General features: G+C 46.8%; 1 protein-coding gene across 1 annotated transcript in view; it reads left to right on the top strand.

Moving 5' to 3' along the window:
* Nucleotides 1-12,238, top strand: part of LOC113494059 (protein crumbs) — a 48,525-nt gene extending 36,287 nt beyond the window's left edge. Inside the window, exons 27-44 of the mRNA XM_026872195.1 lie at nucleotides 716-817; nucleotides 872-967; nucleotides 1,045-1,238; nucleotides 1,428-1,532; nucleotides 1,606-1,740; nucleotides 1,978-2,195; nucleotides 2,348-2,493; nucleotides 2,579-2,665; nucleotides 2,843-2,958; nucleotides 3,171-3,315; nucleotides 3,401-3,507; nucleotides 4,064-4,308; nucleotides 4,389-4,766; nucleotides 4,868-4,989; nucleotides 5,159-5,309; nucleotides 9,251-9,350; nucleotides 9,443-9,867; nucleotides 9,991-12,238. Coding sequence (XP_026727996.1) covers nucleotides 716-817; nucleotides 872-967; nucleotides 1,045-1,238; nucleotides 1,428-1,532; nucleotides 1,606-1,740; nucleotides 1,978-2,195; nucleotides 2,348-2,493; nucleotides 2,579-2,665; nucleotides 2,843-2,958; nucleotides 3,171-3,315; nucleotides 3,401-3,507; nucleotides 4,064-4,308; nucleotides 4,389-4,766; nucleotides 4,868-4,989; nucleotides 5,159-5,309; nucleotides 9,251-9,350; nucleotides 9,443-9,866 — 2,871 coding nt within the window. The 3' untranslated portion in view covers nucleotide 9,867; nucleotides 9,991-12,238. The remainder of the gene's footprint in view (nucleotides 1-715; nucleotides 818-871; nucleotides 968-1,044; nucleotides 1,239-1,427; nucleotides 1,533-1,605; nucleotides 1,741-1,977; nucleotides 2,196-2,347; nucleotides 2,494-2,578; nucleotides 2,666-2,842; nucleotides 2,959-3,170; nucleotides 3,316-3,400; nucleotides 3,508-4,063; nucleotides 4,309-4,388; nucleotides 4,767-4,867; nucleotides 4,990-5,158; nucleotides 5,310-9,250; nucleotides 9,351-9,442; nucleotides 9,868-9,990) is intronic.

Below are 12,238 nucleotides of genomic sequence, written 5' to 3'. Positions count from 1 at the left end.
AACAAAAATCATAATAACAGAATCAAAATTAAAAGTAAAACAATAAGAGTAAACATAATAATAAACTAATTCAAATTGTATGTATAGAATAAAATAATAAAATGAGAATAATTATAATGTGAGAAAAAAAAAACAACAGAAAACAAATATTATAAATTCGAAATTATTTCCTTTACGTCTTTTTTAAATTTTGGTAATTTGCCCGTGATATCCAAATCATTGTGCTTTGCTAGTGTGTTGTACAGCCTACAGAGCCTTGGCAAAACGCGAAGTGTCCGAGGTTTGTTTTAGATCCCGGCACATGGAAGAGGTTATAGTTACATTTCCGCGGCAAGCGAGATGGTGCGTTTATTTGCAGCTTTCCAAAAACTCAGTACAGTCTATAGCCCCGTTGAACAGTTTGTGAAGAAATGCTAGGTCAAGCACCTTTCTTCTATCCATCAATGAAGACATGTTATAATGTAATTTTTTTGTCGTAGCTCTTAATTTTTTTTGCCAGATAATCTTTATTTAGATGGTATAGAAGACGTCTTAGTACACTTTCCAGGCGTTTATTGTAAATCTCATAATGCGGATTCCAAACGGACGATTATGGACAGTAATTATGTACCTATAATATCTGAATTTCTCAGGGTAGGCAGTGTCTTTTTGTCTCTATGGACTGCACGTCACTGAGTCAGTTATAGAGAAGTGGGTAATAAATCATGTATGTCAGGTGCTATATTTGGGCGGGCCGCCGCCGGCGCCCACGCCGCCTACTGTGGCGGGCCCCAGCGCGGGCGAGGCGGGCCCCGGCGCGGCGGGCCCCAGCACCGCTGCCGGTGCGGGCCCCGGCGTGGGCGCTGCGCAGGCGCAGGTGGCGCCCCCGCCGCCCGCGCCCTCCGCGCCCCCCGCGCCCTCTTCGCCTACGCTCGCGCCCGAGCCCGACGATTCCGCCTACTTCAAGGGCGTCATCCAGGACGTTCAGGTAAAGTACAATTCTCATGATCTGACATAAATCAAAACCATGTCATATCCACATTAAAGTAACCGTGCGTTTGTCAGATCTCGAACGGCGTGAACGTGACGATCGTGGAGTTCTTCCCGCTGCGCGTGGAGGGCCTGCAGCTGCCGCCGCCCTTCGGCGAGGTGTTCCTGGAGCCGGGCGGGGTGCTGCGCGGCGCCGTGAGCGACGACCTGTGCGCCTCGCGGCCCTGCCTGCACAACGCGACCTGCGCCAACACCTGGAACGACTACACGTCAGTACACACACACATACAAACGCACTCGCGCGGTATATACATATGCGTTAAGTCGTATTTCTACGTATGTACGAGATCGTATCTCTATACTCCAGCTACGTACTGAACATTTTTATAAATACCTCAGCAGTATTAAACAATTTAAGAAATGAAACATAAATAAGTTTATTATAATGCGTCGTGCAGGTGTCAGTGCCCCCGCGGCTACAAGGGTAAGCAGTGCTCGGAGGTGGAGTTCTGTCAGCTGCAGGGGTGTCCTCTCAACTCGCACTGCCGGAACTTGGACGCGGGGTAATTATACTCCATATTTTCTGAATGAGTGGTTAATTTTAGCACATTTTATGTTTGTTTTGGATATTTTCAGGTATGAATGTGTTTCCAACGCGACATTCGACGGCGTGAACACGACCCTCACGTACAAGCTGCGCGTGCCCAGGACTGTTAGTATCGCTACCGATGAGGACTTGGAGCTGCCAGAGACCCTTACCATTACCTACAGGTACGTCTGGAACGTTCTCGTACATTATGCAGATCTATTTTAATTCGGTTCATACCATTGTGTTTCTTGTGTTTCATTGTGTCACATTCGCACATTTTTGATAATTACTCGTAGGAATTTTGGGTATGCAGTGAAATTTAAACAATTTATTTTTCATACCTTTTTAAATATCCAGTCGCGATAGAACGCATAAATAATTTCTTCGGAACCTGTTAAGTAATGCATGTGTTCGTGCAGGAGTAAGACGGGTGGCACGCTGTTCCACGCGGAGAGCGCGGGCGGGGCGGGGGCGGGGGCGGAGGGGGCGTGGTTCACGGTGGGCGTGTTCAAGGAGCAGGTGGCGCTGCAGTGGCGCCTGGCGCGGGAGCCGCTGCCCGCGCTGCGCCGCATGCGGGCCGCCACGCACCTCACCTGGACCACGCTGCGGTTCAGCTTCGCCAACAACCAGCTGCGCGGTCAGTGCCCCTCCCGACATCACAACTACTCACATACAAGGAGCAGGTGGCGCTGCAGTGGCGCCTGGCGCTGACATACAATCACTCTAGCTTACATTGCCTTCAACACTTCGTAATTTGTCCGACTCATGTGTTTGTATGATGTTCACCAGGAGCCTTTATTGATCCGAGCGGGCACGAGGAGGTGGGTCTGACGGCCAGCGTGGACACGCGCGCCTGGCAGCAGCTGGTCATGGAGGGCCGCATCCACCTGGGCGGCATCGGACACGCCGCGCCGCTGCCCACCACCACCGCACTCGTAAGACTCGCGGCGTACCACACTAGCTACAACCTTTACGTGTAGAGTTGCTAATTTTACATAATATTAATTTGTACTTGTTAAGGCGGAGATGTCGACGGAGCCCAGTGTGTGGGAGTATTCGGAGGGCGAGGAAGTGACTGGTGATAACCTAGCCGGAGAGTACTTTAAGGTAACCGCTTCACATTTGCATCAGGTTCCTGAAATGTTTGTTGCCCCAAAATCGAGTATTCGTCGTAAAGTCCGGTGATTAATTTTAAATAAAGTTTGAATCAGAAACTCATAGCTTACTAGTCATGGGTGTTATGATATGTGTTGGTGTGTGGTTGTGACGGGCTGCGTGTGGCAGGGCTGCATGGGCGCGGTGCACGTGGGCGGGCTGCTGCTGCCCTTCTTCACGGAGGAGGAGCTGTTCGTGGGCGCCACCGCCGCGCTGCTGGCCGCGCAGCCGCACTACGCGCTGCTGTACGTACATATACTTGCACACAAATTGTATATTACACACCATTTTTTTTTTCACCAAGGCCATAGTTTTACGAACGACAACACAGAATGATTTCATGAATCGAAACAATTTAAACACGTATAATAATGATGATCAAGAAAATAATGAATATTTAGTATATTTAGTTGAGTATTACATGTCCGTGTATGAGCGTGGTGTTGCGCGTGCGCAGGGCGGGGCGCGCGTGGGGCGGCGCGGCGGGCGTGGGCTGCGTGCTGTGTCTGGAGCGGGACTGCGCTAGCGGCGGCCACTGCGCCGACGTGCGCTCGTCCTACTCCTGCGCCTGCCCGCCCGGCTACAGCGGGGACTACTGCCAGGTACCGCACTACACTCGCGCTGCACAGTACAGTCGCGCAGTAGCCGCTACCGACGAGGAACTCCCGAATGTATGTTTGTTCGCAGATCGACGTGGACGAGTGCGCGTCGCATCAGTGCCAGAACGGTGCCACCTGCAAGGACGGCATCGCCGCCTACACCTGCATCTGTCCTGTGGGCTTCGACGGGGACTTGTGAGTACTCAACCAAACAAAACTTTGGAAATGTTCAAAAGGCTCCGTCTTTATACACGGTGATTTTTAAGTCGTCTTACAAAAGCAGCCCAGTTCATTTATCCAATGACTAGAACACGTTCATAATAAAAAAAATAAGTATTTATAAGATTTGAATAAATTTAAAATACATTTTTATTCAATATTATGATGCAATTCATAGTTTTTTTAGAAACACAGCTCTGTTGCGAGCGCGGTCCGAGCCTTGTAACAATGGTGAGGGGCGCGGGCCGGGCGGCGTTTTTATCATTTTTAAGAGTATATTTCAGATTTCTCTTGTTTAATTTTTCTTCGTACTTATTATCTTAGTTGATAATAAAAAAATAATAATCGCGCCTTCGTATTTAACGTCGGATACATGAACTGGCTGCTTTTGTAAGACGACTAAAAAATCACCGTGTATATTCAACCTCTGGTCGAGTTTTATTAGGCCATAAGGTGTGCTTTTAGTATTGTTATCCTAAAACGGTTGAACGATGATCGTGAGAAATAGCATATAGCGTGCGTGGTGTTGCAGCTGCGAGCACGACATCGACGAGTGCGAGTCCGCGCCGTGCCTGCACGGGGGCACGTGTCGCGACGCGGCGGGCGCCTTCTCCTGCGCATGCGCGGCGGCCTGGCGCGGGCCCACCTGCGCCGCGCCCCGCACCCGCGCCTGCGCGCACCGGCCCTGCGCGCCGCACGCCGCCGCCTGCCGGGACCTGCCGCCCGGTAACACACACCCCACACCACACGCCGCCGCCTGCCGGGACCTGCCGCCCGGTAACACACACCCCACACCACACGCCGCCGCCTGCCGGGACCTGCCGCCCGGTAACACACACCCCACACCACACGCCGCCGCCTGCCGGACCTGCCGCCCGGTAACACACACCCCACACCACACGCCGCCGCCTGCCGGGACCTGCCGCCCGGTAACACACACCCCACACCACACGCCGCCGCCTGCCGGGACCTGCCGCCCGGTAACACACACCCCACACCACACGCCGCCGCCTGCCGGGACCTGCCGCCCGGTAACACACACCCCACACCACACGCCGCCGCCTGCCGGGACCTGCCGCCCGGTAACACACACCCCACACCACACGCCGCCGCCTGCCGGGACCTGCCGCCCGGTAACACACACCCCACACCACACGCCGCCGCCTGCCGGGACCTGCCGCCCGGTAACACACACCCCACACCACACGCCGCCGCCTGCCGGGACCTGCCGCCCGGTAACACACACCCCACACCACACGCCGCCGCCTGCCGGGACCACACGACACCACCGACACTAAATCTTAATGCATTTTCCTAGCAACTTCTTCGTTTACAGATCCGCCGACCGGCAACAACTTCACGTGCGTGTGTCGCGAGGGCTTCGAGGGCGTTTACTGTGAGTTCGCCTTCTGCGAGGTTACACCCTGCGTGCACGGCACCTGCGTCAACGACTCCACGGTACGTGCAGGACTCGCTCTCTTGATAACCAAATGTCTTACAATTCTCAAAACAGTTTTCTATAGTTTATTTTGTAGCATGGTTCCTGCGATACCTTAACTATCTATTATTTAAAAAATATCGTCGATATGAGTTTTCATAGGAATGTATGTGTATATTGTATCTGTAGTCGGCGTCGTGCGAGTGCATGGCGGGCTGGGGCGGGCGGCTGTGCAGCGAGGAGCGGGACGAGTGCGCGGAGGCGGGCGCGGCCGCCTGCCTGCACGGCGGCCGCTGTCTGCCCGCCGCGCAGGACATCCTGTGCGACTGCGAGAACACCGGTATGCGCATCCAGCTAGGCAGACATAAGTATACCGGGACACGCTGCCTATACTCATACAAACATGTCGGTCTCTCCACACAAATATATACACACAGACCAATCTTATTATAAAAAAAGACCGGCGTGGTTTGGGTTCCAGGCACGAAAGTAAAAAATCTTGTCCAAGAAGGCAATAGTCAATTTTTATTGTTTAGAATTCAGGAAAAATATCATCATACCTTTAAGTATAGAACGTGAATAAAAAAAAAAATATGCTAAACGGAACATGAAATATGTCAACTATAATAACTGTTATGTTCTAATAATAAAGTCACATTTTGTAATCATTGTAGGATAATGCAATTCTATTCGCCATGTACAAACACATTAATGCAAATGAGACATAACATAACTCGTATGTTAAGGTCCACACGATGTTTAGTAGCTGTGGCCTTCCCGTCATGACTACATGACGTGACGTCACGTACGCGAGTAGTGTGTGCTCGCGTGACTCAGGCGGCCACCGGGCTGTGACGTCACACTCGCGGCTGCACACCTACGATATGTCCTCCACTAGTGTTTTCCATGCCACACATGTTAATTACTATAAGCTAAGCTGTTCTTACCTTGCAACATTTACAATAATGGGCAAGACGACAGTTTTTGAAAATGTGTTTTAAAATATTCTTATAAGTTATAGGTATAAATATCTACAAATACTAAGAAATATAATATTTCTGTAATTTATAAAATAACTATTGAAAAAAAAAAATTAAACGTTCATTTATTCGCGCCAAAACGCAGTCACCGGCGTTGACATTGCTGTGACGTCAACCCTCAGAAAACTCGTAAACAGTTGTAGTCGAAACTCGAAATAAATTCGGTGACAGTGACTGGTGAGTTTATCAGTTATTAAACACAATATTTTAATGATTCCGTCTTGCTGTCGTCTTGCCTATTACCATAAATAATTTTAATTCAAAACATAAGTATTCAGCCTCCAGTTGTTTCCGGTCTGATCAGACCAGTGTTTGTATGGATACCCGTAACCGAAACTATCGGACGTCCGTAATAAAAATATATCCTTAACAGTAGCCGAATCCGAAATATCGAAGCTTATATTTTGTAGTATAGTTGATAGTTTCGGATAGGGCAAAGTCATTATCGGCGACGCGCGGTGGTCTGCCGGCCGGGCAAACTAAAAACTTGTCACGACGTATCATATTTACTATTTATACTTTATAGTAAAAATGACACGTCGAACTGACACAAAACTGACAAAAACCATTTCTGACAAGCCTTTCATTTTACAGTTCCTTGAAAAAATTATATCCGTAACCGAAACTATCGGATCCGAAATAATATCCGATAATAAATTTGCAAATATCCGGATCCGAAATTATATATCCATTACATCCCTGGTTCAGACGCTGAAAGTAAAAGTGATACTTAGGGATCGTGTGTGTGATGTAGGGCACGCTCTACATACTGGTATCAGCGATGAGCCACTATCACAGTTCCCAGTGTGTCGTCAGTGTGCGCACACGGTGCACGTGTGTGCGTGTATCTTATCGGCGGAGCGCGATCGCGGACAATCCAGCGCCCGCGATAAGCGCCGATACTGATAACACGGACCGCGGTTCCCAAACTTCCGATAAATATTGTTGTATGAAAATTTCCCTTGACAGGTGTCAAGGGAAATTTTTATTACATAAAGTAATATTACCTAGAGTTTACCTCGAAATGGATGGTCACATATCAGCGACATTGTCTTTTGACGTAAAACTCGCAAAATGCTTATTCCTTTATAATGACTCTTCGGTATTTCCAATTTATCTAGCAATAGTTTTTCACTTGTATAAACATTAATACGCCTCTCTCCAGTCGTTATTTTACGTTGGATAACAGTATGTTTATGTATTCGTATTGATGTATTGACTGTAGTAAGTTATGATCCCCACACGCACTCGAGAGTTAATAATAATACATCGTTCAATAAACAAACAGGAAATATGTATATAGGAGTAGGTAGCGGGCGGCGCGCGACCCGCGGAGTGCGCGAGAGCGACGCGCCGCGACGCCGCGTTCAGTAATTAACAGTATCACAATAGGACGGCCTTATAATATTAATTGGCTGTCGCACGGGCGATGAAGGAAAATCGCGACGGCGCGGAATACACTTTGTGAATCAGTGTCGCGACAGGCGAGGCGCGTTGCGGGCGTCGGACCTAGTGTAGTGTGCGGAGTGCGGTCATGTGAGCTGCCGGGCTAGTGGACAGTGCAGCTAGTGGCCAGGATGATAACGATCACGTCATGATGATCACATTGCTGCTTGTCGTCCTCCTAGGTATTGTACATCGCTACTAGTTCATTACCCTTATCTTATTTTTAATGTACACTAATCTTAACGCTGAATGTTTCATGCAGTTCGTAAATCTAGCCGTGGCTTAATTAGTACTGTGCATACATACACTAGTTATATTTACAAACGATTCCAATCTTGTGAATACCAATGCATCCATTATATTGTGAAATGACAATATAGTATTTGCTGATATCATTTGATTGTTTCTCGAGAGTGTTGATAGTGATTATAAACAGTGAGTGTCACACAGCGCGCAGCACCTCGCCCGCGCGCCTTCTACCGGAGACAGGGACCTATTGGAAATTTTCAAACCAATCATCTGATAATTGAATTGTACCTGATCTCCAACCCACCCGGGCGCCAGTCCAGATTTAACTCCTACTTAATACGTGGACGAAGTTAAGAGTTTGATGTATCGAAAATATTATATTACACTATCTTTTATAAACATCAGGAGCAAGTGAAAACCAATTGGAATTAACAATTTAAACATCATTAACGTAAACTCACAGAAAACACCTGTTGTTTAAATACACAGACAGACATTAGTCAATACAGTTAATTCGGCAGATCAGTGGAGTTACCTCGCCGCATAACGCTCCCGTCAAGGTGACGCGCGCTGCTTCCTACTCGCGGCCTGCTCTATATCACTTTATGATCACAAAAACAGTTCAGCGTTGCTGCATCACTGCTCAGCTTGTTTAGCACTCCACTGTATACCACTGAAGGTGTTTCTGTCTAGAGGTTAACTTAGACCAAATCAGTTCCTAATACTTAACATTAAAGTAGTAGTCATTCTGTAGCTGCTGATGAAATACTTCTTGTTCACTCTACCATGGCCACGGCCATTTTATTAGAAATTTTATTATCTAATATAATTTTTCATTATGACTTATTTATTTCAAACAGTTCAGGCAATATTACAATAGCTCAGTTGACTGTAGGTATGTCTGGAAGGCAAGTCCTCTATATGGCTTGTCTTCGTCATAGTCCTGAGCAGCTGACCGCATTGTGGCCTACTCACTGTGCTGACTCACGGCGTCCCCTCGCTGCTCGTATTAGCTCAGCTCTGACGCCTGTGCCTACATGATGAAAACCGTTTAATAATGTCGACTGGTGGAGCTAGTGAGCAACCTTAACATTGTTGACTGATAACAGTATCTCGGCAAAACAATTACAGTCTGATAACGATTACCTGGGAAAAAGTATTAAAAATGTAACAAAGTAGTTTTATATTATACTAGCGATCCGCCCCAATTAATAGCCAAAAGGTTATTGTGAGCGAACCTTAAAAGATAGAGATATGCCTATTTGCATGCCTGCGGACTTTGCGCGGGCATGCAAATCCGTCGATTAGTTTCAAAGATGTAAGTAGTCAAGAGGAAATAGGGACAGAAAAAGCGCTTCTGTTTTATAATATGTAGTGATTGATGTAAATTGTGGTTTTATTTTAATTAATACACTTTTAATTATTTTCATGTTTTAACTCCAAATTAAAATTGTTTATTCGTTGATTATATGCAGGGTTAAACGTAAATAAAATTAAGAGTGATAGCTTTCGTTATCAAGTTATTTTATGACGTGAATTGTGTCAGGATGGACGGGCGCGCGCTGTGAGGTGGACGTGGACGAGTGCGCGGCCGGCCTCGTCAACTGCGGGCCCGGGGACTGCCTCAACCTGAATGGCTCCTACACGTGAGTGGCGCTGTGCTTTACTTCTGATTACACAATAATGTGTGCGTCGTGAGTGGCTTGGGTAGGGTATAATATTTGATTCTGTATTGCAGATGCTTGTGTGCGGCCGGGTTCTGCGGCAACGAGTGCTCGCTGCAGGACCCGTGCTACGCGGGCGGCGCCAACAGCTCGGGGCCCTGCCTGCACGGGGCCCGCTGCTCGCAGCGCTGCGCCGCCACCACGGACTACGAGTGCCACTGCGCGGCCGGCTGGGGCGGCAAGAACTGCTCGCAGCAGCTGGCGGCGGGCGCGGAGGCGGCGGGCGGGGGCGCGCCGCCCGGCGTGCTCATCGGCGTGGGCGCGGCGCTGCTGGCGCTGGCGCTGGGCGGGGGCGCGCTGGCCGCGCTGGGGGCGCAGGCGCGCCGCAAGCGGGCCACGCGCGGGACCTACTCGCCCTCCGGACAGGAGTACTGCAACCCGCGCGCAGAGATGATGCAACACGCGCTCAAGCCGCCGCCCGAGGAGCGCCTCATCTAGTGTCAGTACTCAGCCTCGCAGCCCAGCTCTCATACATAACCTCTTCGACATCATTCATTAATTACAACTCAGTTATACATAAACTTATTTCAAATAATTACTAACGTTTTATGTGTCTTTTCAGATCTGGAAGCAAATAAATGAAATCGAACAAAACGAAACAAACCGTGTAAGGAGAAAATATGGAAATCATCGCATATCAACCAAATGTTTGTTCGTGTAATTATGAGTGCATGTGTGTATGAGTCGTCTATGTGTGCTTGAGTGTTTAAGTTTGTACCTGTACGTGTTTTTATACATTTTAACAGCGTGAATGTGTGCGTGTGTTAGTTTTAACGTAGCTTTAAGTTGTACGGTGATACCCGATATGTATGTACTTAACAGTATACCAGACTATACGAATTATTGTAATATTGTGATCGCCGCGGCGCGTGTCGCCGGCCGGAGAGCAGGTTTATACTCAGCATGCATGTTATATACACGCGACTGTTTTGATATCGATATACAAGGCGCAGTAGCCGGCGCCGGCGACAGTGGCTCCCTCACGGTAGTAAACCTAATTTGATGTACATTTTTTATAAAAATGACAAATTTATATATACAGACTAAAGTAGTTGTTAATGATAAGAGCTCATTTATATTGATATGAATACGACGTTGGACTCGACGTAAGAGTTGTTTATACTTGTAATTAAGTGATAAATTTAGTGAATATTAAGTTGATAAAGCAGTGCCTGACTTTAAGGAAGTTTCGAATTTTTACATAATCTAAAGTTTTGTAAGGCAAGTCATGAGTACATTATGTGAGTATTGCATGACACTGGTCGTACTTAGTATTCTGATATTGATGAAATAATAAATAAAATGGAAACTGGAATTAATGAAATTATGCGTAATAGTGGGACGCTGACGATTGTGTACTTAATTGAAAATGATGTAGATAAGATATATTTATTACAGTATAGGATGGGACGCGTCCTGTGACGGTCGGAGTTAGTTCATAGGTAGCGAGTAAGCGGCCGCGCCCGTGACCAGCCGCTATCGCCACGCAACACAACACCCTAACACTCTGAAAGCCTTTGGCTGTAAAGCTTTTAGTTCACAACATTATTGAGCGATTGATATATTTTGTGTATTTTGAATCAACATAGTAAGGTGGGTCACGAGCGCGAGCTCGGCGCCGGTCACTGGCGGGACCCGCCTGCACTTGTAACACAATATATTAGGAAACGTATTTACGTGCAATTTATCAACTTGTAATGATGTTTACCATCATAAGGCATCCGTGTGGAGTCCCGCTCAGTGGTCACGTCGCGTATAGTTTTAGCATTCGACGTAGGTTAAGAGGAAGAGAAAGCGTGCAAGATTCTAAATTAGTCTATAGTAAAGACGAGCGTCGTCCGCCAGAGGGTCGTGCACTCGGCCGCGCCCGTCGCTCTACTAATTAGTTATAATTTTTGCAACACCTAGGTTAGGCAGCTCTTTATTTATCAGACAGTAGTCACACTCGTATCATAGGATAATGTATCGAAATATATAACGATGTAATGTACAGTAGCTATAACGCGCGAGCGTCCCGAGTGCAGCTGACTGCGGCGCGCCGTCCGTGCCTTAAACATAAGTCTGTATATTTATGAGCTGTTTACAAGAGTGTAACGACGGTATTCAATGCTAAACAAGACATATTTATATACTACGTAGGCCATAAGTACATGTAATGTAAGTATATCATATAGGTAGTGTCTGCCGCGCGCTCTGTTCGCGGATACTTACTCTGTGCTCAACTCGCTGTCCAGTGCAGCCTTATACATTATTAGTTTTCATTTTGTTGCATTATTTATAAGAGGTTAAGCTAAAATGTATTGTGTTTAATATTTCATTTTGTGATAACTTTTTAGATGTTGCATGCAGTTTATATATTGACTTTTTATGTGTATTTTTTTTTCTTTTATTTGTACATACATAGTCAAATCAGTGTTTATAGATTTTGGCCGTCCGTTAAATGTATTCAATTCTACTGTACAGTAAGTGTCTAGGTACCTTTTTTATTAATCTATTGTACATTTTGTATTAGTCAAAGTACACAGACTAGTTTGTGTAATAAGTAATAGCGGGATGAATATAAAATGATCACTGGTACTCTATTTATACCTGATTAACGTAGATAATTTAAAAATTGTACTATATATATTTTCTTATTAGAAGCAGTCTCAATCAAGTAACTAATCTGCTCAGATCTCAAGTTACGCGGTAATTACCACAATTATTTATATTGAGGGTCCCTGCCCCGTAGTGTCCTACACGCTGTTTGCATCGTATGTACAGCACCCGAGCCTATTGGCGTTACTCAATAAACAAATAATACTGTATAA

The sequence above is a fragment of the Trichoplusia ni genome, chromosome 5, assembly GCF_003590095.1.
Source record: "Trichoplusia ni isolate ovarian cell line Hi5 chromosome 5, tn1, whole genome shotgun sequence".
Classification (NCBI taxonomy): Eukaryota; Metazoa; Arthropoda; class Insecta; order Lepidoptera; family Noctuidae; genus Trichoplusia; species Trichoplusia ni.
This window is presented reverse-complemented; position numbering and strand designations above follow the sequence as displayed.